Here is a 25,735-nt window from a genome sequence, read left to right on the forward strand (position 1 = left end):
TATGATTCTATGATTCTTAAATATTGCAAGCAAAACGCCTTTAACAGCTCTGTGTCTCTTGAATTTATTTAATCTAGAGAAGTGAAAACTTAATGAAAAAAACACCGAACAAGTGAAATACACCTGAAGAGAAGGGGAGAAAATGATTACTGATGGCGAGAAGGACAGGACAAGAACTAATGGCAATGAATGGCAGCTGTGAGAGCTGAGAGTGGGCATTATGAAAATTCTTTTCAGCAGTGATGCCAATTCCAACAGTGAGTCTCCTTGAGCATGAGAAAGGATTGCCTGGGCAAGTTAGGGAACCTTCTGCTGGGGAGAAGTTGGGCTGAGGTGGTGGTGCTGAGGAAATTCCAGCTCACGTGTGTTTGATGCTCTGGGCGAGCAGAGGTGCCTGTGGCTGAGGCACAGGGGTGGCTGGCACAGAGGACGGTGGCAGCAGCCCAGACCTAACAGCTTGGTGGGAAACGGGCTGCAGTGTTCATGGGGACAACAGCCACAATGTGGAATGACGAGACCAGGGCTGTAGTAGGGATCGGAGGAGCAGGAGGTGAGTGTCATAAGGAGATGATAGGAATGACAAGTGTGAAAAAAGCAATGGTAATTACTCTTAAAAGGTTGGGGACCTTTTTCTAGATCCCTCAAGGCATGACGGTTCCTGTGCTCTGATGTTCCTGATCTTTGCAAATCTGTCATCACTGAGGACCCAAGGAGTCTTTCAAGGAGTTCCCTTTCAGTTTTGCACATTGGTTTTCTTTTCGCTGCTGGATTTTCCTTTGTTTACCTGCCCTTTATAGTTTAACTCTATGAAAATGCCTTGCCCAGCCCCACACCCAGAGGTGTGCCCAGCACTCATAGAAACCAGAGACACCTCACTCCTCCTCACAACAGGCTGTAGAAGTGTTTCAAAGCACAACCAAGAGGCAGAAAGCCCAATACTGGTGGGAAAGCTCTCTCTCCAACAACATGGGGAAACAGCCTGGCTGTAAAGGGCCGTTATCCTTCGCAGGCACCCAGGGGAGGCTCTTGTCCTGAGGTCTTCACCTTTGGCAGAGCTGTAGGAGCAGCAGTGGGACCTGTTCGGGTGGAAGGCGATGCGCGGGGACTCAGCCACCTGCTTTGGAGGGAACAGAGGGATGGGGAATGCAGGTAGACAAGAGCCCCCTGGACTATGTGGGTCATTTTGCTTTTGTGTGACATCTCAGGAGGAAGTAACAGCCAAAAGGAAAGGCATTTCTGACTCAAGAGTCAGCAGTCCAGCCTCCTAGGGCCAGATATCTCTGTAAATCTGCATGTGCAGAAGGAAAAAAAGAGTTCCTTTTGAAGCCGATATTGAGAAATTCCCAATGTATTTCAGAAGTGGGGCTCAGTCCATCTCTTGGTGAATTTTTAATCCAATGGACCACACTCTACAACACATTAAAAATTCATTTGCATTTTAATCACAGAGATGTTAGTTTGAAAGACAGAATAGAATTACTGCTTTGTAAACATTTGTTCCTTTGATTTTAAACTACACTCCTCACACAACACGTTGCTTCAGGTTGGAAATCTCTGCCCAGCTCCATCAGTGTATCACTGAGAGATCTGACAGTAAGAACTATGCTCAGAAAAATGACAATATTGTAGAGCTAGAATTCCAGATGCCACAATATGATCAAGTTTACATTTCCTTTCCAGACATGACCTATTACTTCTCCCCAAATTAAATCTTTCTCCCTTTTAATAAACCTTGAAATATTTATTGATGCCTCATTCATAGTTTCTCTCCAACTCACAGAATTTTGAGGCATTGGATAAATGGTCTTGGAAGGGCGTGAGAAGAGAAATAAAGAGGAGAAAAAGGAGATAATGATTGCACCAAACACCTTGTAACATGGATGCCATGGGTAGGGGAAGGTGTCATTGCCCACGGCAGGGGTGGTTGGAACTAGATGAAATTTAAGGTCCCTTGCAACTCAAACCATTCTATGATTATTTCCTAATCATTTAAGGGGTGCTAGGACTACAAAGGCATTTTAAATCATTGTGACAGGCTAGGATTCGTTGTAGATAAAGACATCAGAGCTCCTCACAAATGGCACACGTGGCTGTCATCAATGGAGCATTGGGGTGGCTGTAATACGTGATGTTTGCTCAGCAGTCACTCAGTGGACGATGCTGACATTCAGTCTCACATTACTCCATGTGACAGCGGATTCTTCAGTGTGGGCCTCACCAGCAAACCGGCAAGAACGAAAACGACAGCTGCCAGGATGGCGAGAGCAGCAACGACCGGCGTGAGGGTTTTATCAGCCTCGGTGGGAACCACCTGGGAAGGAGGCAGAGGAGAGTCCAGCCCTGCAAGTGAAGGCAGAGAGGGCTGATCTCACTGTATTAAAGACTGGAGAACCAAGAGCTGCTGCACTCCAAAAGGTAGCTGCCAGAGCAGTCAGACATGCGCTGACATCTTATAGAACCACTGCTTTAAACTATTTGAACAGGCTTTCTATCAGCACAGGTGGCAACTTCACCAAGCAAACTTCGTAAGCGGAAGACAGCCAAGGCAGTGAAAAGTTTCTCAAGAAGGCTGGGGGTTTGCAGTCAGCTGGCCGTCACATTACACAGGCAGAGCAGAGCGAGTTAGCGCCCTGGAGGTACAGCACTGAGATGGGTCGCACGCTGCCTCTGCTTTGGGACAGCCCAGGCAGCTGCACTCTTTGTACATGCAGGTGAAAACATGGGGTTTGCAAGGTGTTGAAAGAAAGACTTTTATAGGCATTTGGATCAGCAAAAGCAGAATTCAGTGCCAGGTGCCAGAATGCAGAGCTACAGCTTTTCCTGAAGCCCTATGCAGTCTTAGGAGTAAATATGAGAGACACCGATTCAACGTTACCGGTGTTCCTGCTCTGCGCAGCTCCCTCCCGAAGCTGGAGCGGTCCGACAACCACGTTCACCCTGTCAGGACTTGCATCTCTCTTGGACCTTCTGACACAGCCCCGGTAGCAGTGGGAGGAGTAGTCCCACAGCTGGCACACCACCAGCTCGCACCGCAGGAACACCGACGGGTAACGGCTGATGAACTCGAAGCCACTGAACGTGAACCGGGCACAGTGGCTGTGGGGGGAGTAGTACGTGGCATAGGAGGAATCTCTAGCACATCTAGAAAGAAATAGGAAAGAAAATTGGCCTTCATGGATTCACACATGCACTTTGCTGCAAAAATACAGTAAAACAAAATTATATCAGAGCCAGGTGCTAAGAACACAATGGGATAAAAGTGCAACTTCCATAGCATGGTGTAGACTTTTAAATATAGACTTATTTGAGTCCTATGAAACAGCTAGGGAATTGGTGACTCTTTTTTTCCCCAAGACAAAGAGACTGTAAGTGGTGAAGAGGTGAGAACAGACTCTTACTAATGTCCATTGCTATACAAGGTATTAAAAAAAATGAGCCTAATGCTTGACCTGGTTTTTATTAAAATATTTAAAACGTAGCACACTAGATTCCTAGTTTTCACTGTCTCAGCTCATCTACCTCACTCCCACTACTTTGAATTTTGCATATAGGATGAGGATGGAGGAAGTGAAATGAAATGTTAGCAAGGTCTAAATGTGAATGCTTATTTCCAGGCTCATGCTATAAAAATAAAAACCCAAACACCCCTTTTAACAGTCTTTTGATCCATGGTTCAGATTGGCTCTGTTCTTTTAAATATATGCAGAAAGGAGTTTACAGCTATGTTTTCAGTGACTTGAGAAAGCTCTTACCCATGCTTGATTATATTATAGACCAGAGTGTTAAAATCATGAGGATTAGGTGATGCCATGCATGTGTCCACAAACACGGTGAGATTTGGGTCGGAGCTGTGAAGATAAGCTTGAAGGTACAGATTTTGGTTCAAGTCAATGTAGTATGGGAAGTCATGCACTTGCTGCATGAAGGATGAGGAATCATAAAACGTGATGTTTATGTCGTATCTTCCAAACTGATTTTCGTTCATGTCTATGATATCCTCAGCAATATACATTACTTGCACCCATGTGTTCTCGAGCATTTTGCAACTGATATGGAAGTGAATATCCTTTTTCCTCTTGATTATGTACCCAGAAGATGTAACCTTGATCATGTTGGAATAGTTGATTGTATCCTCATTCTCCTGTTGAATACATAATTTAAAATGAGGACATCAATTTTGATCACATTCCACGTTCTAAGCTTTGATAGAGTAATATGTAGTTTACAAATGTAGACTCATCTTAAACTCTTTAAACCAAGAAGGCTGATGTTGGTCTTTTCTGCTCACACATTGCAAATAAGACTGATGAAGTACTGTAAGGGCACGTAAGTGATAGCATGAGTGGGAATGGCTTTAAATTGGAAGGGGGAAGATTGAGTTTAGACATTAGGAAGAAATTCTTCACAATGAGTGTGAGAAGGCCCTGGCCCAGGGTGCTCAGAGCAGTGGTGGCTGCCCCATCCCTGGAGGTGTTCAACGCCAGGTTGGATCGGCTTTGAGCAACCTGATCCAGTGGGAGGTGTCCCTGCCCATGGCAGCGAGTTGGAATTAGATGATCTTTAAGGTCCCTTCTAGCCCAACCATTCCATGATTCTATGATTCCACAATTCTATCTGATTAAACAGAAATCAGAGGAGAAAAACCTCTTTGTTAAAGACAAGACAAAGCCAACTCATTGAACATCTCTACGAAGCACCGATTGTGTAACACACAGCTGCCCTGAACCTGCACGGCACTTCAAAACACTGCCTCTGCTTTAAATCACAGAAGGTTCACCTAAATTCTTCCTGTGCATTCCTCCCTGGACGCTCATTTCCAATAAGCACGGGGATTCCCTAAAGCATGGCAGGTTGAAAACCTCTGGATCTCCTTGGCTCATTTCTTAGCACTGCGTCCCACAATGTCCTTTCTGCAGCTTTTTGCATGGTGAGTCTTGAGGTGCAGTGCACACAAGGCAGGCGTACCTCGCGTGCTGTTCCACAGCCATTGTAGGGGATGTTGAATATCACCTCATGGGATGTGATGGTGGGTCTACAGCGACCGTCGTTAAGGGTGACCATCTGCGCTGAGTAGCCCAGAGACTGGAGGTAGTCTCTGCTAACCACTGCATGCATGTAGTCTGGCAAGCACAGCAGAGCTGGGAGAAGAAGATACAATATATTAGTGACTTCACAAATTCATTAATGATTAAAGGTTGAAATTGAACCAAATGATAGTTTTTCCCTTAATTTAGAAGGTAGGCAGTTCACACACCAACCCATCATATTTTACACACACTATTTCACTCCCTTAAGATCTTCAAATGTACACAAATATTTATTTTGCTAATAAAACCAACAAACCAGCTTGTCACATGGACCGGGAACTTACTAGTGTTGTGATCTGCTGGAACGGAGGAGTAATGAGCCTGAAACCCTCGGAAGGTGTATCTCGAATCACTGTGAAAGCGTATGGTCATCATGTTTGAGGAGGACGTGTACGTGGGGAAGGAACCAGAACAAAGTCTCCCGAGCAGTGGGGAAGAGTGCAGGGGCCCGTCATAGACTTCAACGTAGTCAAACTGGCATCTGCCGCTTTGCATCCTGGTGAGAAAACGTCAACACCTCGTCAAACGAGCTTCAGAAACTCTGATTTAACTGCCTGACACATGATAAAATCATTCAGTGCTTCAAGTTTTATTTGTAGATGTAGTTGAAAACTGTCAGCGGAGAACACCACAATAATCCAGATTTTGTTCTGGTCTTCCAGCTGCTGGACGGCATAGGAAGTACCTTGAAAACTGGGAAGGTTGCCTGTTCCAAGTAGGTTTTCCGATTTCTCAGGTAAGTTTTGAGTTTGTGATTTTTCCGGGGGATCAATGTCTCACTTACGCGATATCTCTAAATGTGAGCGTGATGCGGGAATTGTCCTGTACTTGTATTTGCCACACACAGTCAGCGTTGTTTGGGTAATTTTCAGGATAGAAGGGGCTCTGCAGGATCCCAGAGGAATTTGAAATGAGGCCGCCGCAAGAATAGGATGCTGCAGAAAGTAATGGAAGAGAATTTACTTACAGGGACGCCTACAAACCTGTAGTTGACTTGTAAGTGTCTCATCTGCAGCTGCTGAAAAGCAGGTCTCCCGCCGGCTGCAGGTGACGTTCTGTGTGACCCACGGCAAAACAAATACTCGGCTCTGCCTTCGGTTTACTTTCCTGTCCCATCGGGGATTCCCTGTCACACCCGTGGTGTCACACCTCCCTCTTTAGGCTGTGCAGGTGACACCTGGGTGCTTTCTGCCCTGGTCTCTGACTCTGGGAGGTATCACGACAGTCCAAGGGGAAGGACCTCCCTGAACAGACAGCATCCCCTCAGCTACTCTGCTGCTTCTCTTTGTTCCCCAAGGACTTTGGAGGATAAATAAGTTGCAAGTCTTCTATGAAGCTGTCGTTCGGTGGTCTCAGACTAAAACACGCTCTCCGGGCTTCTGAGCCAAATCTTAAATACATCTTATTTCCCCAGGAGCGTAGCTGCAAAAAGCTGTAACATCACCGAAATGCAAGGGGAAACCACAGCCTGCCTAAGAGCTGTCACACAGGTTTAAAGCCGATGGACATAGAAAGAGAAATCAAATGTAAAAAAGCCCTACAAGGAGACAGCCCGCAAATAAAAATGGTGAGAGGAAGCACAGAAGAGCCTTACCTGATGCAGGAGTCGGGGTTGCCAGAGCAGCTGTGGGTGAGGAGGAAGAGCCACGAGTGAGAGGATGCTCAGGAGAAAGGCAATGGGGCACAGACACGGCCCCAGCTCGGGGCAAGCGCTGCCACGGCTGGGATGGCAGCGAGGAGGGAACGAGGACACGGTGGCCGGGCACAGAGCACCGGGAGCTCCACAGGAGAGCCGGTGGCTGCTGCTGCCCTCGTACCTGCACAGATGACGCTGGCATCTTCCACATGCCTGCAGTTGTGCACGCCCCAGCCGTTGTGCCCGCACATCTGGAGGGAGGGCTCGTCCCCGCGGCACCGCACGTCGTCCAGGAAGATGCTCCCGGTGCCAGGGCCGAAGCGTGCGCTGCCCGGGGCGGCCGTGGGCTGGCCGCAGCCCAGCTGCCCGCACACCACCCGCGCATCGCTCAGGTCCCACGAGTCGTCGCACACCGTTCCCCAGCTGCTGCCGTTGTACAGCTCCACGCGGCCCTCGCAGCCGTTCCTCCCGCCCGAGAGCCGCAGGCCGGCGCCTGGGTGAGACGGGCACCGGGTCAGGGTCCCCCCAGCCCCGCACCCACAGTCCCCACCTCCCCAGTCGGGTTGGGATTTGTCCCCGGTGCCCATGAGCTGGGGTGCTGCGGCCCCCGAGGGACCAGGACAGGGTCTGGGGCTTGCGGCCAGGCCGGGGTCGGAGACAGGAAAAGAATTACCAGTTGAGAGGGGCCGTTGAGCAGCAAGGGTCAGCTCTGGGGCTGCAAGAACGACAGGGAGAGAGACAGAAAGAGAGAGTGAAGAGAGGGCGCGTGCAGCAGCTCACGGGGTGAGTGGATGTGGGTGGGCACAGGGACGGGGACAGGGACATGGACTTGGGAATGGAAATCAAAATGGCTGTGGATGTGGAAAAGCAAGGCTGGAGCGGTGAAGGCAGAAGGGAGCGTGGAGCTCATTGCTGCCATGCCCCATCCAACACAGACACGGGCAGGGACACAGACATGGGCAGGGACAGGGACACAGACAGAGACACATGCAGGGACAAGGACAAAGACATGGAGACGGGCATCAGCACAGAGACAGGGACGTGGATACAGACAGGGACACAGAGATGGACATGGGAATCAAAATGGATGTGGACATGGAAAAGCAAGGCTGGAGCACCAATGGGGACAGCAAGTGTGGTGCTCGTTGCTGCCACCCCCCAACCAACACCAGCCTCAAGTGTCCCCGGAGCCATTATTTTGCTAATAAAACCAACAAACCAGCTTGTCACATGGACCGGGAACTTACTAGTGTTGTGATCTGCTGGAATGGAGGAGTAATGAGCCTGAAACCCCCGGAAGGTGTATCTCGAATCACTGCGAAAGCGTATGGTCATCATGTTTGAGGAGGACGTGTACGTGGGGAAGGAACCAGAACAAAGTCTCCCGAGCAGTGGGGAAGAGTGCAGGGGCCCGTCATAGACTTCAACGTAGTCAAACTGGCATCTGCCGCTTTGCATCCTGGTGAGAAAACGTCAACACCTCGTCAAACGAGCTTCAGAAACTCTGATTTAACTGCCTGACACATGATAAAATCATTCAGTGCTTCAAGTTTTATTTGTAGATGTAGTAGAAAACTGTCAGGAGAGAACACCACAACAATCCAGATTTTGTTCTGGTCTTCCAGCTGCTGGACGGCATAGGAAGTACCTTTAAAACTGGGAAGGTTGCCTGTTCCAAGTAGGTTTTCCGATTTCTCAGGTAAGTTTTGAGTTTGTGATTTTCCCAGGGGATCAATGTCTCACTTACGCGATATCTCTAAATGTGAGCGTGATGCGGGAATTGTCCTGTACTTGTATTTGCCACACACAGTCAGCGTTGTTTGGGTAATTTCCAGGATAGAAGGGGCTCTGCAGGATCCCAGAGGAATTTGAAATGAGGCCACCGCAAGAATAGGATGCTGCAGAAAGTAATGGAAGAGAATTTACTTACAGGGACGCCTACAAACCTGTAGTAGACTTGTACGTGTCTCATCTGCAGCTGCTGAAAAGCAGGTCTCCTGCCGGCTGCAGGTGACGTTCTGTGTGACCCACAGCAAAACAAATACTTGGCTCTGCCTTCGGTTTACTTTCCTGTCCCATCGGGGATTCCCTGTCACACCCGTGGTGTCACACCTCCCTCTTCAGGCTGTGCTGGGGACACCTGGGTGCTTTCTGCCCTGGTCTCTGACTCTGGGAGGTATCACGACAGTCCAAGGGGAAGGACCTCCCTGAACAGACAGCATCCCCTCAGCTACTCTGCTGCTTCTCTTTGTTCCCTAAGGACTTTGGAGGATAAATAAGTTGCAAGTCTTCTATGAGGCTGTCGTTCGGTGGTCTCAGACTAAAACACGCTCTCCAGGCTGCTGAGCCAAATCTTAAATACATCTTATTTCCCCAGGAGCATAGCTGCAAAAAGCTGTAACATCACCGAAATGCAAGGGGAAACCACAGCCTGCCTAAGAGCTGTCACACAGACTTAAAGCCGATGGACATAGAAAGAGAAATCAAATGTAAAAAAGCCCTACAAGGAGACAGCCCGCAAATAAAAATGGTGAGAGGAAGCACAGAAGAGCCTTACCTGATGCAGGAGTCGGGGTTGCCAGAGCAGCTGTGGGTGAGAAGGAAGAGCCACGAGTGAGAGGATGCTCAGGAGAAAGGCAATGGGGCACAGACACGGCCCCAGCTCGGGGCAAGCGCTGCCACGGCTGGGATGGCAGCGAGGAGGGAATGAGGACACGGTGGCCGGGCACAGAGAGCCGGGAGCTCCACAGGAGAACCAGTGGCTGCTGCTGCCCTCGTACCTGCACAGATGACGCTGGCATCTTCCACATGCCTGCAGTTGTGCACGCCCCAGCCGTTGTGCCCGCACATCTGGAGGGAGGGCTCGTCCCCGCGGCACCGCACGTCGTCCAGGAAGATGCTCCCGGTGCCAGGGCCGAAGTGTGCGCTGCCCGGGGCGGCCGTGGGCTGGCCGCAGCCCAGCTGCCCGCACACCACCCGCGCATCGCTCAGGTCCCACGAGTCGTCGCACACCGTTCCCCAGCTGCTGCCGTTGTACAGCTCCACGCGGCCCTCGCAGCCGTTCCTCCCGCCCGAGAGCCTCAGGCCGGCACCTGGGTGAGACGGGCACCGGGTCAGGGTCCCCCCAGCCCCGCACCCACAGTCCCCACCTCCCCAGTTGGGTCGGGATTTGTCCCCGGTGCCCACGAGCTGGGGTGCTGCGGCCCCCGAGGGACCAGGACAGGGTCTGGGGCTTGCGGCCAGGCCGGGGTCGGAGACAGGAAAAGAATTACCAGTTGAGAGGGGCCGTTGTGTAGCAAGGGTCAGCTCTGGGCCTGCAAGAACGAGAGAGAGAGAGACAGAAAGAGAGAGTGAAGAGAGGGCGCGTGCAGCAGCTCACGGGGTGAGTGGATGTGGGTGGGCACAGGGATGGGGACAGGGACATGGACTTGGGAATGGAAATCAAAATAGCTGTGGATGTGGAAAAGCAAGGCTGGAGCGGTGAAGGGGGAAGGGAGCATGGAGCTCATTGCTGCCATGCCCCATCCAACACAGACACGGGCATGGACACAGACATGGGCAGGGACAGGGACACAGACAGAGACACATGCAGGGACAGGGACACGGACAAAGACATGGAGACGGGCATCAGCACAGAGACAGGGACGTGGATACAGACAGGGACAGGGACACAGAGATGGACATGGGAATCAAAATGGATGTGGACATGGAAAAGCAAGGCTGGAGCACCGATGGGGACAGCAAGTGCGTTCCTTGTTGCTGCCACCCCCCACCCAACACCAGCCTCAAGTGTGGGATGGGGTGCGGGGGAAGGATTACCAGTTGAGATGGGCCATTCGTCAGGAAGCGTTGGCTCTGGAGCTGCAAGGAACCAGAGAGTGAACCGAGAGTGCATGCAGCAGCTCGTGGGATGGATGGACGTGGGCAGGGACAGGGACATTTCCATTGACGCAGACAGGGACAGGGACGTGTGAATGGAAATCAAAATGGATGTGGGCATGGAAAAACAAGGCTGGAGCACCAATGGGGACAGCAATTGTGGTGCTCGTTGCTGACATCCCCCACCCAACACCAGCCTCAAGTGCCCACAGGGCCACCGCATGTTCCCCACACCGAGATGCCCCAATGTCGCCATTTGCTCCACACCCAGCCCGTACCCTGTGCGCGTGGAGAGCCGGATGGGCCCTCGTTGAGCAAAACAGGGCTTTGGCATGAGCCCAGCTGCCAGTACCATGCAGAAAAAGCCCCAACGTGGCCCCTCCACCTTGGTTCTAACAAGGAAGGGCACTGAATGCAACCTCTCCCACATGATGTGGTAGAACCAGTGGCTGCTGCTGCCCTCGTACCTGCACAGATGACGCTGGCATCTTCCACATGCCTGCAGTTGTGCACGCCCCAGCCGTTGTGCCTGCACATCTGGAGGGAGGGCTCGTCCCCGCGGCACCGCACGTCGTCCAGGAAGATGCTCCCGGTGCCAGGGCCGAAGTGTGCGCTGCCCGGGGCGGCCGTGGGCTGGCCGCAGCCCAGCTGCCCGCACACCACCCGCGCATCGCTCAGGTCCCACGAGTCGTCGCACACCGTTCCCCAGCTGCTGCCGTTGTACAGCTCCACGCGGCCTTCGCAGCCGTTCCTCCCACCCGAGAGCCGCAGGCCGGCGCCTGGGTGAGACGGGCACCGGGTCAGGGTCCCCCCAGCCCCACACCCACAGTCCCCACCTCCCCAGTTGGGTCAGGATTTGTCCCCGGTGCCCACGAGCTGGGGCGCTGCGGCCCCCGAGGGATCAGGGCAGGGCCAGGGGCTTGCGGCCAGGCCGGGGATGGAGAGGGGAAAAGAATTACCAGTTGAGAGGGGCCGTTGAGCAGCAAGGGTCAGCTCTGGGTCTGCAAGAACGACAGGGAGAGAGACAGAAAGAGAGAGTGAAGAGAGGGCGCGTGCAGCAGCTCACGGGGTGGGTGGATGTGGGTGGGGACAGTGACAGGGACAGGGACATGGACTTGGGAATGGAAATCAAAATGGCTGTGGATGTGGAAAAGCAAGGCTGGAGCGGTGAAGGCAGAAGGGAGCGTGGAGCTCATTGCTGCCATGCCCCATCCAACACAGACAAGGGCAGGGACACAGACATGGGCAGGGACAGGGACACAGACAGAGACACATGCAGGGACAAGGACAAAGACATGGAGACGGGCATCAGCACAGAGACAGGGACGTGGATACAGACAGGGACACAGAGATGGACATGGGAATCAAAATGGATGTGGACATGGAAAAGCAAGGCTGGAGCACCAATGGGGACAGCAAGTGTGGTGCTCGTTGCTGCCACCCCCCAACCAACACCAGCCTCAAGTGTCCCCGGAGCCATTATTTTGCTAATAAAACCAACAAACCAGCTTGTCACATGGACCGGGAACTTACTAGTGTTGTGATCTGCTGGAATGGAGGAGTAATGAGCCTGAAACCCCCGGAAGGTGTATCTCGAATCACTGCGAAAGCGTATGGTCATCATGTTTGAGGAGGACGTGTACGTGGGGAAGGAACCAGAACAAAGTCTCCCGAGCAGTGGGGAAGAGTGCAGGGGCCCGTCATAGACTTCAACGTAGTCAAACTGGCATCTGCCGCTTTGCATCCTGGTGAGAAAACGTCAACACCTCGTCAAACGAGCTTCAGAAACTCTGATTTAACTGCCTGACACATGATAAAATCATTCAGTGCTTCAAGTTTTATTTGTAGATGTAGTAGAAAACTGTCAGCAGAGAACACCACAACAATCCAGATTTTGTTCTGGTCTTCCAGCTGCTGGACGGCATAGGAAGTACTTTTAAAACTGGGAAGGCTGCCTGTTCCAAGTAGGTTTTCCGATTTCTCAGGTAAGTTTTGAGTTTGTGATTTTCCCGGGGGATCAATGTCTCACTTACGCGATATCTCTAAATGTCAGCATGATGCGGGAATTGTCCTGTACTTGTATTTGCCACACACAGTCAGCGTTGTTTGGGTAATTTCCAGGATAGAAGGGGCTCTGCAGTATCCCAGAGGAATTTGAAATGAGGCCGCCGCAAGAATAGGATGCTGCAGAAAGTAATGGAAGAGAATTTACTTACAGGGACGCCTACAAACCTGTAGTTGACTTGTTAGTGTCTCATCTGCAGCTGCTGAAAAGCAGGTCTCCTGCCGGCTGCAGGTGACGTTCTGTGTGACCCACAGCAAAACAAATACTTGGCTCTGCCTTCGGTTTACTTTCCTGTCGCATCGGGGATTCCCTGTCACACCCGTGGTGTCACACCTCCCTCTTCAGGCTGTGCTGGTGACACCTGGGTGCTTTCTGCCCTGGTCTCTGACTCTGGGAGGTATCACGACAGTCCAAGGGGAAGGACCTCCCTGAACAGACAGCATCCCCTCAGCTACTCTGCTGCTTCTCTTTGTTCCCCAAGGACTCTGGAGGATAAATAAGTTGCAAGTCTTCTATGAAGCTGTCGTTCGGTGGTCTCAGACTAAAACACGCTCTCCGGGCTTCTGAGCCAAGTCTTAAATACATCTTATTTCCCCAGGAGCGTAGCTGCAAAAAGCTGTAACATCACCGAAATGCAAGGGGAAACCACAGCCTGCCTAAGAGCTGTCACACAGATTTAAAGCCGATGGACATAGAAAGAGAAATCAAATGTAAAAAAGCCCTACAAGGAGACAGCCCGCAAATAAAAATGGTGAGAGGAAGCACAGAAGAGCCTTACCTGATGCAGGAGTCGGGGTTGCCAGAGCAGCTGTGGGTGAGGAGGAAGAGCCACGAGTGAGAGGATGCTCAGGAGAAAGGCAATGGGGCACAGACACGGCCCCAGCTCGGGGCAAGCGCTGCCACGGCTGGGATGGCAGCGAGGAGGGAACGAGGACACGGTGGCCGGGCACAGAGAGCCGGGAGCTCCACAGGAGAGCCGGTGGCTTCTGCTGCCCTCGTACCTGCACAGATGACGCTGGCATCTTCCACATGCCTGCAGTTGTGCACGCCCCAGCCGTTGTGCCTGCACATCTGGAGGGAGGGCTCGTCCCCGCGGCACCGCACGTCGTCCAGGAAGATGCTCCCGGTGCCGGGGCCAAAGCGTGCGCTGCCCGGGGCGGCCGTGGGCTGGCCGCAGCCCAGCTGCCTGCACACCACCCGCGCATCGCTCAGGTCCCACGAGTCGTCGCACACCGTTCCCCAGCTGCTGCCGTTGTACAGCTCCACGCGGCCCTCGCAGCCGTTCCTCCCGCCCGAGAGCCGCAGGCCGGTGCCTGGGTGAGACGGGCACCGGGTCAGGGTCCCCCGAGCCCCGCACCCACAGTCCCCACCTCCCCAGTCGGGTCGGGATTTGTCCCCGGTGCCCATGAGCTGGGGCGCTGCGGCCCCCGAGGGACCAGGACAGGGTCTGGGGCTTGCGGCCAGGCTGGGGATGGAGAGGGGAAAAGAATTACCAGTTGAGAGGGGCCGTTGAGCAGCAAGGGTCAGCTCTGGGGCTGCAAGAACGACAGGGAGAGAGACAGAAAGAGAGAGTGAAGAGAGGGCGCGTGCAGCAGCTCACGGGGTGGGTGGATGTGGGTGGGGACAGGGACATGGACTTGGGAATGGAAATCAAAATGGCTGTGGATGTGGAAAAGCAAGGCTGGAGTGGTGAAGGCAGAAGGGAGCGTGGAGCTCATTCCTGCCATGCCCCATCCAACACAGACACGGGCATGGACACAGACATGGGCAGGGACAGGGACAAAGACATGGAGACGGGCATCAGCACAGAGACAGGGACGTGGATACAGACAGGGACAGGGACACAGACATGGACATGGGAATCAAAATGGATGTGGACATGGAAAAGCAAGGCTGGAGCACCAATGGGGACAGCAAGTGCGGTGCTCGTTGCTGCCACCCCCCACCCAACACCAGCCTCAAGTGTCCCCAGAGCCATTATTTTGCTAATAAAACCAACAAACCAGCTTGTCACATGGACCGGGAACTTACTAGTGTTGAGATCTGCTGGAATGGAGGAGTAATGAGCCTGAAACCCTCGGAAGGTGTATCTCGAATCACTGCGAAAGCGTATGGTCATCATGTTTGAGGAGGACGTGTACGTGGGGAAAGAACCAGAACAAAGTCTCCCGAGCAGTGGGGAAGAGTGCAGGGGCCCGTCATAGAATTCAACGTAGTCAAACTGGCATCTGCCGCTTTGCATCCTGGTGAGAAAACGTCAACACCTCGTCAAACGAGCTTCAGAAACTCTGATTTAACTGCCTGACACATGATAAAATCATTCAGTGCTTCAAGTTTTATTTGTAGGTGTAGTAAAAAACTGTCAGCAGAGAACACCACAACAATCCAGATTTTGTTCTGGTTTTCCAGCTGCTGGACGGCATAGGAAGTACTTTTAAAACTGGGAAGGCTGCCTGTTCCAAGTAGGTTTTCCGATTTCTCAGGTAAGTTTTGAGTTTGTGATTTTCCCGGGGGATCAATATCTCACTTACGCGATATCTCTAAATGTCAGCATGATGCGGGAATTGTCCTGTACTTGTATTTGCCACACACAGTCAGCGTTGTTTGGGTAATTTCCAGGATAGAAGGGGCTCTGCAGTATCCCAGAGGAATTTGAAATGAGGCCGCCGCAAGAATAGGATGCTGCAGAAAGTAATGGAAGAGAATTTACTTACAGGGACGCCTACAAACCTGTAGTTGACTTGTTAGTGTCTCATCTGCAGCTGCTGAAAAGCAGGTCTCCTGCCGGCTGCAGGTGACGTTCTGTGTGACCCACAGCAAAACAAATACTTGGCTCTGCCTTCGGTTTACTTTCCTGTCGCATCGGGGATTCCCTGTCACACCCGTGGTGTCACACCTCCCTCTTCAGGCTGTGCTGGTGACACCTGGGTGCTTTCTGCCCTGGTCTCTGACTCTGGGAGGTATCACGACAGTCCAAGGGGAAGGACCTCCCTGAACAGACAGCATCCCCTCAGCTACTCTGCTGCTTCTCTTTGTTCCCCAAGGACTCTGGAGGATAAATAAGTTGCAAGTCTTCTATGAAGCTGTCGTTCGGTGGTCTCAGACTAAAACACGCTCTCCGGGCTTCTGAGCCAAGTCTTAAATACATCTTATTTCCCCAGGAGCGTAGCTGCAAAAAGCTGTAACATCACCGAAATGCAAGGGGAAACCACAGCCTGCCTAAGAGCTGTCACACAGATTTAAAGCCGATGGACATAGAAAGAGAAATCAAATGTAAAAAAGCCCTACAAGGAGACAGCCCGCAAATAAAAATGGTGAGAGGAAGCACAGAAGAGCCTTACCTGATGCAGGAGTCGGGGTTGCCAGAGCAGCTGTGGGTGAGGAGGAAGAGCCACGAGTGAGAGGATGCTCAGGAGAAAGGCAATGGGGCACAGACACGGCCCCAGCTCGGGGCAAGCGCTGCCACGGCTGGGATGGCAGCGAGGAGGGAACGAGGACACGGTGGCCGGGCACAGAGAGCCGGGAGCTCCACAGGAGAGCCGGTGGCTTCTGCTGCCCTCGTACCTGCACAGATGACGCTGGCATCTTCCACATGCCTGCAGTTGTGCACGCCCCAGCCGTTGTGCCTGCACATCTGGAGGGAGGGCTCGTCCCCGCGGCACCGCACGTCGTCCAGGAAGATGCTCCCGGTGCCGGGGCCAAAGCGTGCGCTGCCCGGGGCGGCCGTGGGCTGGCCGCAGCCCAGCTGCCTGCACACCACCCGCGCATCGCTCAGGTCCCACGAGTCGTCGCACACCGTTCCCCAGCTGCTGCCGTTGTACAGCTCCACGCGGCCCTCGCAGCCGTTCCTCCCGCCCGAGAGCCGCAGGCCGGTGCCTGGGTGAGACGGGCACCGGGTCAGGGTCCCCCGAGCCCCGCACCTACAGTCCCCACCTCCCCAGTCGGGTCGGGATTTGTCCCCGGTGCCCATGAGCTGGGGCGCTGCGGCCCCCGAGGGACCAGGACAGGGTCTGGGGCTTGCGGCCAGGCTGGGGATGGAGAGGGGAAAAGAATTACCAGTTGAGAGGGGCCGTTGAGCAGCAAGGGTCAGCTCTGGGGCTGCAAGAACGACAGGGAGAGAGACAGAAAGAGAGAGTGAAGAGAGGGCGCGTGCAGCAGCTCACGGGGTGGGTGGATGTGGGTGGGGACAGGGACATGGACTTGGGAATGGAAATCAAAATGGCTGTGGATGTGGAAAAGCAAGGCTGGAGTGGTGAAGGCAGAAGGGAGCGTGGAGCTCATTCCTGCCATGCCCCATCCAACACAGACACGGGCATGGACACAGACATGGGCAGGGACAGGGACAAAGACATGGAGACGGGCATCAGCACAGAGACAGGGACGTGGATACAGACAGGGACAGGGACACAGACATGGACATGGGAATCAAAATGGATGTGGACATGGAAAAGCAAGGCTGGAGCACCAATGGGGACAGCAAGTGCGGTGCTCGTTGCTGCCACCCCCCACCCAACACCAGCCTCAAGTGTCCCCAGAGCCATTATTTTGCTAATAAAACCAACAAACCAGCTTGTCACATGGACTGGGAACTTACTAGTGTTGAGATCTGCTGGAATGGAGGAGTAATGAGCCTGAAACCCTCGGAAGGTGTATCTCGAATCACTGCGAAAGCGTATGGTCATCATGTTTGAGGAGGACGTGTACGTGGGGAAAGAACCAGAACAAAGTCTCCCGAGCAGTGGGGAAGAGTGCAGGGGCCCGTCATAGACTTCAACGTAGTCAAACTGGCATCTGCCGCTTTGCATCCTGGTGAGAAAACGTCAACACCTCGTCAAACGAGCTTCAGAAACTCTGATTTAACTGCCTGACACATGATAAAATCATTCAGTGCTTCAAGTTTTATTTGTAGGTGTAGTAAAAAACTGTCAGCAGAGAACACCACAACAATCCAGATTTTGTTCTGGTCTTCCAGCTGCTGGACGGCATAGGAAGTACTTTTAAAACTGGGAAGGCTGCCTGTTCCAAGTAGGTTTTCCGATTTCTCAGGTAAGTTTTGAGTTTGTGATTTTCCCGGGGGATCAATGTCTCACTTACGCGATATCTCTAAATGTCAGCATGATGCGGGAATTGTCCTGTACTTGTATTTGCCACACACAGTCAGCGTTGTTTGGGTAATTTCCAGGATAGAAGGGGCTCTGCAGTATCCCAGAGGAATTTGAAATGAGGCCGCCGCAAGAATAGGATGCTGCAGAAAGTAATGGAAGAGAATTTACTTACAGGGACGCCTACAAACCTTGTAGTTGACTTGTTAGTGTCTCATCTGCAGCTGCTGAAAAGCAGGTCTCCTGCCGGCTGCAGGTGACGTTCTGTGTGACCCACAGCAAAACAAATACTTGGCTCTGCCTTCGGTTTACTTTCCTGTCGCATCGGGGATTCCCTGTCACACCCGTGGTGTCACACCTCCCTCTTCAGGCTGTGCTGGTGACACCTGGGTGCTTTCTGCCCTGGTCTCTGACTCTGGGAGGTATCACGACAGTCCAAGGGGAAGGACCTCCCTGAACAGACAGCATCCCCTCAGCTACTCTGCTGCTTCTCTTTGTTCCCCAAGGACTCTGGAGGATAAATAAGTTGCAAGTCTTCTATGAAGCTGTCGTTCGGTGGTCTCAGACTAAAACACGCTCTCCGGGCTTCTGAGCCAAGTCTTAAATACATCTTATTTCCCCAGGAGCGTAGCTGCAAAAAGCTGTAACATCACCGAAATGCAAGGGGAAACCACAGCCTGCCTAAGAGCTGTCACACAGATTTAAAGCCGATGGACATAGAAAGAGAAATCAAATGTAAAAAAGCCCTACAAGGAGACAGCCCGCAAATAAAAATGGTGAGAGGAAGCACAGAAGAGCCTTACCTGATGCAGGAGTCGGGGTTGCCAGAGCAGCTGTGGGTGAGGAGGAAGAGCCACGAGTGAGAGGATGCTCAGGAGAAAGGCAATGGGGCACAGACACGGCCCCAGCTCGGGGCAAGCGCTGCCACGGCTGGGATGGCAGCGAGGAGGGAACGAGGACACGGTGGCCGGGCACAGAGAGCCGGGAGCTCCACAGGAGAGCCGGTGGCTTCTGCTGCCCTCGTACCTGCACAGATGACGCTGGCATCTTCCACATGCCTGCAGTTGTGCACGCCCCAGCCGTTGTGCCTGCACATCTGGAGGGAGGGCTCGTCCCCGCGGCACCGCACGTCGTCCAGGAAGATGCTCCCGGTGCCGGGGCCAAAGCGTGCGCTGCCCGGGGCGGCCGTGGGCTGGCCGCAGCCCAGCTGCCTGCACACCACCCGCGCATCGCTCAGGTCCCACGAGTCGTCGCACACCGTTCCCCAGCTGCTGCCGTTGTACAGCTCCACGCGGCCCTCGCAGCCGTTCCTCCCGCCCGAGAGCCGCAGGCCGGTGCCTGGGTGAGACGGGCACCGGGTCAGGGTCCCCCGAGCCCCGCACCCACAGTCCCCACCTCCCCAGTCGGGTCGGGATTTGTCCCCGGTGCCCATGAGCTGGGGCGCTGCGGCCCCCGAGGGACCAGGACAGGGTCTGGGGCTTGCGGCCAGGCTGGGGATGGAGAGGGGAAAAGAATTACCAGTTGAGAGGGGCCGTTGAGCAGCAAGGGTCAGCTCTGGGGCTGCAAGAACGACAGGGAGAGAGACAGAAAGAGAGAGTGAAGAGAGGGCGCGTGCAGCAGCTCACGGGGTGGGTGGATGTGGGTGGGGACAGGGACATGGACTTGGGAATGGAAATCAAAATGGCTGTGGATGTGGAAAAGCAAGGCTGGAGTGGTGAAGGCAGAAGGGAGCGTGGAGCTCATTCCTGCCATGCCCCATCCAACACAGACACGGGCATGGACACAGACATGGGCAGGGACAGGGACAAAGACATGGAGACGGGCATCAGCACAGAGACAGGGACGTGGATACAGACAGGGACAGGGACACAGACATGGACATGGGAATCAAAATGGATGTGGACATGGAAAAGCAAGGCTGGAGCACCAATGGGGACAGCAAGTGCGGTGCTCGTTGCTGCCACCCCCCACCCAACACCAGCCTCAAGTGTCCCCAGAGCCATTATTTTGCTAATAAAACCAACAAACCAGCTTGTCACATGGACCGGGAACTTACTAGTGTTGAGATCTGCTGGAATGGAGGAGTAATGAGCCTGAAACCCTCGGAAGGTGTATCTCGAATCACTGCGAAAGCGTATGGTCATCATGTTTGAGGAGGACGTGTACGTGGGGAAAGAACCAGAACAAAGTCTCCCGAGCAGTGGGGAAGAGTGCAGGGGCCCGTCATAGACTTCAACGTAGTCAAACTGGCATCTGCCGCTTTGCATCCTGGTGAGAAAACATCAACACCTCGTCAAACGAGCTTCAGAAACTCTGATTTAACTGCCTGACACATGATAAAATCATTCAGTGCTTCAAGTTTTATTTGTAGGTGTAGTAAAAAACTGTCAGCAGAGAACACCACAACAATCCAGATTTTGTTCTGGTCTTCCAGCTGCTGGACGGCATAGGAAGTACTTTTAAAACTGGGAAGGCTGCCTGTTCCAAGTAGGTTTTCCGATTTCTCAGGTAAGTTTTGAGTTTGTGATTTTCCCGGGGGATCAATATCTCACTTACGCGATATCTCTAAATGTCAGCATGATGCGGGAATTGTCCTGTACTTGTATTTGCCACACACAGTCAGCGTTGTTTGGGTAATTTCCAGGATAGAAGGGGCTCTGCAGTATCCCAGAGGAATTTGAAATGAGGCCGCCGCAAGAATAGGATGCTGCAGAAAGTAATGGAAGAGAATTTACTTACAGGGACGCCTACAAACCTGTAGTTGACTTGTTAGTGTCTCATCTGCAGCTGCTGAAAAGCAGGTCTCCTGCCGGCTGCAGGTGACGTTCTGTGTGACCCACAGCAAAACAAATACTTGGCTCTGCCTTCGGTTTACTTTCCTGTCGCATCGGGGATTCCCTGTCACACCCGTGGTGTCACACCTCCCTCTTCAGGCTGTGCTGGTGACACCTGGGTGCTTTCTGCCCTGGTCTCTGACTCTGGGAGGTATCACGACAGTCCAAGGGGAAGGACCTCCCTGAACAGACAGCATCCCCTCAGCTACTCTGCTGCTTCTCTTTGTTCCCCAAGGACTCTGGAGGATAAATAAGTTGCAAGTCTTCTATGAAGCTGTCGTTCGGTGGTCTCAGACTAAAACACGCTCTCCCGGCTTCTGAGCCAAGTCTTAAATACATCTTATTTCCCCAGGAGCGTAGCTGCAAAAAGCTGTAACATCACCGAAATGCAAGGGGAAACCACAGCCTGCCTAAGAGCTGTCACACAGATTTAAAGCCGATGGACATAGAAAGAGAAATCAAATGTAAAAAAGCCCTACAAGGAGACAGCCCGCAAATAAAAATGGTGAGAGGAAGCACAGAAGAGCCTTACCTGATGCAGGAGTCGGGGTTGCCAGAGCAGCTGTGGGTGAGGAGGAAGAGCCACGAGTGAGAGGATGCTCAGGAGAAAGGCAATGGGGCACAGACACGGCCCCAGCTCGGGGCAAGCGCTGCCACGGCTGGGATGGCAGCGAGGAGGGAATGAGGACACGGTGGCCGGGCACAGAGAGCCGGGAGCTCCACAGGAGAGCCGGTGGCTTCTGCTGCCCTCGTACCTGCACAGATGACGCTGGCATCTTCCACATGCCTGCAGTTGTGCACGCCCCAGCCGTTGTGCCTGCACATCTGGAGGGAGGGCTCGTCCCCGCGGCACCGCACGTCGTCCAGGAAGATGCTCCCGGTGCCGGGGCCAAAGCGTGCGCTGCCCGGGGCGGCCGTGGGCTGGCCGCAGCCCAGCTGCCTGCACACCACCCGCGCATCGCTCAGGTCCCACGAGTCGTCGCACACCGTTCCCCAGCTGCTGCCGTTGTACAGCTCCACGCGGCCCTCGCAGCCGTTCCTCCCGCCCGAGAGCCGCAGGCCGGTGCCTGGGTGAGACGGGCACCGGGTCAGGGTCCCCCGAGCCCCGCACCCACAGTCCCCACCTCCCCAGTCGGGTCGGGATTTGTCCCCGGTGCCCATGAGCTGGGGCGCTGCGGCCCCCGAGGGACCAGGACAGGGTCTGGGGCTTGCGGCCAGGCTGGGGATGGAGAGGGGAAAAGAATTACCAGTTGAGAGGGGCCGTTGAGCAGCAAGGGTCAGCTCTGGGGCTGCAAGAACGACAGGGAGAGAGACAGAAAGAGAGAGTGAAGAGAGGGCGCGTGCAGCAGCTCACGGGGTGGGTGGATGTGGGTGGGGACAGGGACATGGACTTGGGAATGGAAATCAAAATGGCTGTGGATGTGGAAAAGCAAGGCTGGAGTGGTGAAGGCAGAAGGGAGCGTGGAGCTCATTCCTGCCATGCCCCATCCAACACAGACACGGGCATGGACACAGACATGGGCAGGGACAGGGACAAAGACATGGAGACGGGCATCAGCACAGAGACAGGGACGTGGATACAGACAGGGACAGGGACACAGACATGGACATGGGAATCAAAATGGATGTGGACATGGAAAAGCAAGGCTGGAGCACCAATGGGGACAGCAAGTGCGGTGCTCGTTGCTGCCACCCCCCACCCAACACCAGCCTCAAGTGTCCCCAGAGCCATTATTTTGCTAATAAAACCAACAAACCAGCTTGTCACATGGACTGGGAACTTACTAGTGTTGAGATCTGCTGGAATGGAGGAGTAATGAGCCTGAAACCCTCGGAAGGTGTATCTCGAATCACTGCGAAAGCGTATGGTCATCATGTTTGAGGAGGACGTGTACGTGGGGAAGCAACCAGAACAAAGTCTCCCGAGCAGTGGGGAAGAGTGCAGGGGCCCGTCATAGACTTCAACGTAGTCAAACTGGCATCTGCCGCTTTGCATCCTGGTGAGAAAACGTCAACACCTCGTCAAACGAGCTTCAGAAACTCTGATTTAACTGCCTGACACATGATAAAATCATTCAGTGCTTCAAGTTTTATTTGTAGGTGTAGTAAAAAACTGTCAGCAGAGAACACCACAACAATCCAGATTTTGTTCTGGTCTTCCAGCTGCTGGACGGCATAGGAAGTACTTTTAAAACTGGGAAGGCTGCCTGTTCCAAGTAGGTTTTCCGATTTCTCAGGTAAGTTTTGAGTTTGTGATTTTCCCGGGGGATCAATGTCTCACTTACGCGATATCTCTAAATGTCAGCATGATGCGGGAATTGTCCTGTACTTGTATTTGCCACACACAGTCAGCGTTGTTTGGGTAATTTCCAGGATAGAAGGGGCTCTGCAGTATCCCAGAGGAATTTGAAATGAGGCCGCCGCAAGAATAGGATGCTGCAGAAAGTAATGGAAGAGAATTTACTTACAGGGACGCCTACAAACCTGTAGTTGACTTGTTAGTGTCTCATCTGCAGCTGCTGAAAAGCAGGTCTCCTGCCGGCTGCAGGTGACGTTCTGTGTGACCCACAGCAAAACAAATACTTGGCTCTGCCTTCGGTTTACTTTCCTGTCGCATCGGGGATTCCCTGTCACACCCGTGGTGTCACACCTCCCTCTTCAGGCTGTGCTGGTGACACCTGGGTGCTTTCTGCCCTGGTCTCTGACTCTGGGAGGTATCACGACAGTCCAAGGGGAAGGACCTCCCTGAACAGACAGCATCCCCTCAGCTACTCTGCTGCTTCTCTTTGTTCCCCAAGGACTCTGGAGGATAAATAAGTTGCAAGTCTTCTATGAAGCTGTCGTTCGGTGGTCTCAGACTAAAACACGCTCTCCGGGCTTCTGAGCCAAGTCTTAAATACATCTTATTTCCCCAGGAGCGTAGCTGCAAAAAGCTGTAACATCACCGAAATGCAAGGGGAAACCACAGCCTGCCTAAGAGCTGTCACACAGATTTAAAGCCGATGGACATAGAAAGAGAAATCAAATGTAAAAAAGCCCTACAAGGAGACAGCCCGCAAATAAAAATGGTGAGAGGAAGCACAGAAGAGCCTTACCTGATGCAGGAGTCGGGGTTGCCAGAGCAGCTGTGGGTGAGGAGGAAGAGCCACGAGTGAGAGGATGCTCAGGAGAAAGGCAATGGGGCACAGACACGGCCCCAGCTCGGGGCAAGCGCTGCCACGGCTGGGATGGCAGCGAGGAGGGAACGAGGACACGGTGGCCGGGCACAGAGAGCCGGGAGCTCCACAGGAGAGCCGGTGGCTTCTGCTGCCCTCGTACCTGCACAGATGACGCTGGCATCTTCCACATGCCTGCAGTTGTGCACGCCCCAGCCGTTGTGCCTGCACATCTGGAGGGAGGGCTCGTCCCCGCGGCACCGCACGTCGTCCAGGAAGATGCTCCCGGTGCCGGGGCCAAAGCGTGCGCTGCCCGGGGCGGCCGTGGGCTGGCCGCAGCCCAGCTGCCTGCACACCACCCGCGCATCGCTCAGGTCCCACGAGTCGTCGCACACCGTTCCCCAGCTGCTGCCGTTGTACAGCTCCACGCGGCCCTCGCAGCCGTTCCTCCCGCCCGAGAGCCGCAGGCCGGTGCCTGGGTGAGACGGGCACCGGGTCAGGGTCCCCCGAGCCCCGCACCCACAGTCCCCACCTCCCCAGTCGGGTTGGGATTTGTCCCCGGTGCCCATGAGCTGGGGCGCTGCGGCCCCCGAGGGACCAGGACAGGGTCTGGGGCTTGCGGCCAGGCTGGGGATGGAGAGGGGAAAAGAATTACCAGTTGAGAGGGGCTGTTGAGCAGCAAGGGTCAGCTCTGGGGCTGCAAGAACGACAGGGAGAGAGACAGAAAGAGGGAGTGAAGAGAGGGCGCGTGCAGCAGCTCACGGGGTGGGTGGATGTGGGTGGGGACAGGGACATGGACTTGGGAATGGAAATCAAAATGGCTGTGGATGTGGAAAAGCAAGGCTGGAGTGGTGAAGGCAGAAGGGAGCGTGGAGCTCATTCCTGCCATGCCCCATCCAACACAGACACGGGCATGGACACAGACATGGGCAGGGACAGGGACAAAGACATGGAGACGGGCATCGGCACAGAGACAGGGACGTGGATACAGACAGGGACAGGGACACAGACATGGACATGGGAATCAAAATGGATGTGGACATGGAAAAGCAAGGCTGGAGCACCAATGGGGACAGCAAGTGCGGTGCTCGTTGCTGCCACCCCCCACCCAACACCAGCCTCAAGTGTGGGATGGGGTACGGGGGAAGAATTACCAGTTGAGATGGGCCGTTCGTCAGGAAGCATTGGCTATGGAGCTGCAAGGAACCAGAGAGTGAACCGAGAGTGCATGCAGCAGCTCGTGGGATGGATGGACGTGGGCAGGGACAGGGACATTTCCATTGACACAGACAGGGACAGGGACGTGTGAATGGAAATCAAAATGGATGTGGGCATGGAAAAACAAGGCTGGAGCACCAATGGGGACAGCAAGTGTGGTGCTCGTTGCTGCCATCCCCCACCCAACACCAGCTTCAAGTGCCCACAGGGCCACCGCATGTTCCCCACACCGAGATGCCCCAATGTCGCCATTTGCTCCACATCCAGCCCGTACCCTGTGAGTGTGGAGAGCCGGCTGGGCCCTTGTTGAGCAAAACAGGGCTTTGGCATGAGCCCAGCTGCCAGTACCATGCACGAAAAGCCCCAATGTGTCCCCTCCACCCTGGCTCTAACAAGGAAGGGCACTGAATGCAGCCTCATGGGACCTGTGGGAGAACCCGTGGCTGCTGCTGCCCTCGTACCTGCACAGATGACGCTGGCATCTTCCACATGCCTGCAGTTGTGCATGCCCCAGCCGTTGTGCCCGCACATCTGGAGGGAGGGCTCATCCCCGCGGCACCGCACGTCATCCAGGAAGATGCTCCCGGTGCCAGGGCCGAAGTGTGCGCTGCCTGGGGCAGCCGTGGGCTGGCCGCAGCCCAGCTGCCCACACACCACCCGTGCATCGCTCAGGTCCCACGAGTCGTCACACACCGTTCCCCAGCTGCTGCCGTCGTACAGTTCCACGCGGCCCTCGCAGCCGTTCCTCCCGCCCGAGAG

The 25,735-nt window shown here is 54.0% G+C and overlaps 1 protein-coding gene across 7 annotated transcripts; it reads right to left on the reverse strand.

Moving 5' to 3' along the window:
* Window positions 1-1,462: 1,462 nt before the first annotated feature.
* On the reverse strand, window positions 1,463-25,538 carry DMBT1 (deleted in malignant brain tumors 1). 7 transcript variants are annotated; one of them, XM_054071116.1, is made up of 43 exons: window positions 25,438-25,538; window positions 24,913-24,954; window positions 23,922-24,233; window positions 23,699-23,728; window positions 22,889-23,039; window positions 22,389-22,600; window positions 21,851-21,892; window positions 21,359-21,670; window positions 21,136-21,165; window positions 20,326-20,476; window positions 19,826-20,037; window positions 19,288-19,329; window positions 18,796-19,107; window positions 18,573-18,602; window positions 17,762-17,912; window positions 17,262-17,473; window positions 16,724-16,765; window positions 16,232-16,543; window positions 16,009-16,038; window positions 15,199-15,349; window positions 14,699-14,910; window positions 14,161-14,202; window positions 13,669-13,980; window positions 13,446-13,475; window positions 12,636-12,786; window positions 12,136-12,347; window positions 11,562-11,603; window positions 11,070-11,381; window positions 10,543-10,584; window positions 9,996-10,037; window positions 9,504-9,815; window positions 9,281-9,310; window positions 8,471-8,621; window positions 7,971-8,182; window positions 7,397-7,438; window positions 6,905-7,216; window positions 6,682-6,711; window positions 5,872-6,022; window positions 5,372-5,583; window positions 4,966-5,138; window positions 3,753-4,141; window positions 2,876-3,141; window positions 1,463-2,340 (listed from the first exon to the last, which is right to left on the reverse strand). In XM_054071116.1, exons 2-43 carry the CDS (start codon window positions 24,941-24,943, stop codon window positions 2,174-2,176), a joined length of 6,609 nt encoding a protein of 2,202 aa, XP_053927091.1. In that variant the 5' UTR covers window positions 24,944-24,954; window positions 25,438-25,538; the 3' UTR covers window positions 1,463-2,173. The 7 variants fall into 7 exon arrangements, with proteins under 7 accessions (XP_053927091.1, XP_053927094.1, XP_053927096.1 ...); XM_054071119.1 differs by lacking the exon at window positions 21,851-21,892; XM_054071121.1 differs by lacking the exon at window positions 19,288-19,329.
* Window positions 25,539-25,735: the final 197 nt, after the last annotated feature.

This window comes from Cuculus canorus, chromosome 7 (assembly GCF_017976375.1).
Source record: "Cuculus canorus isolate bCucCan1 chromosome 7, bCucCan1.pri, whole genome shotgun sequence".
In the NCBI taxonomy this organism is placed as follows: Eukaryota; Metazoa; Chordata; class Aves; order Cuculiformes; family Cuculidae; genus Cuculus; species Cuculus canorus.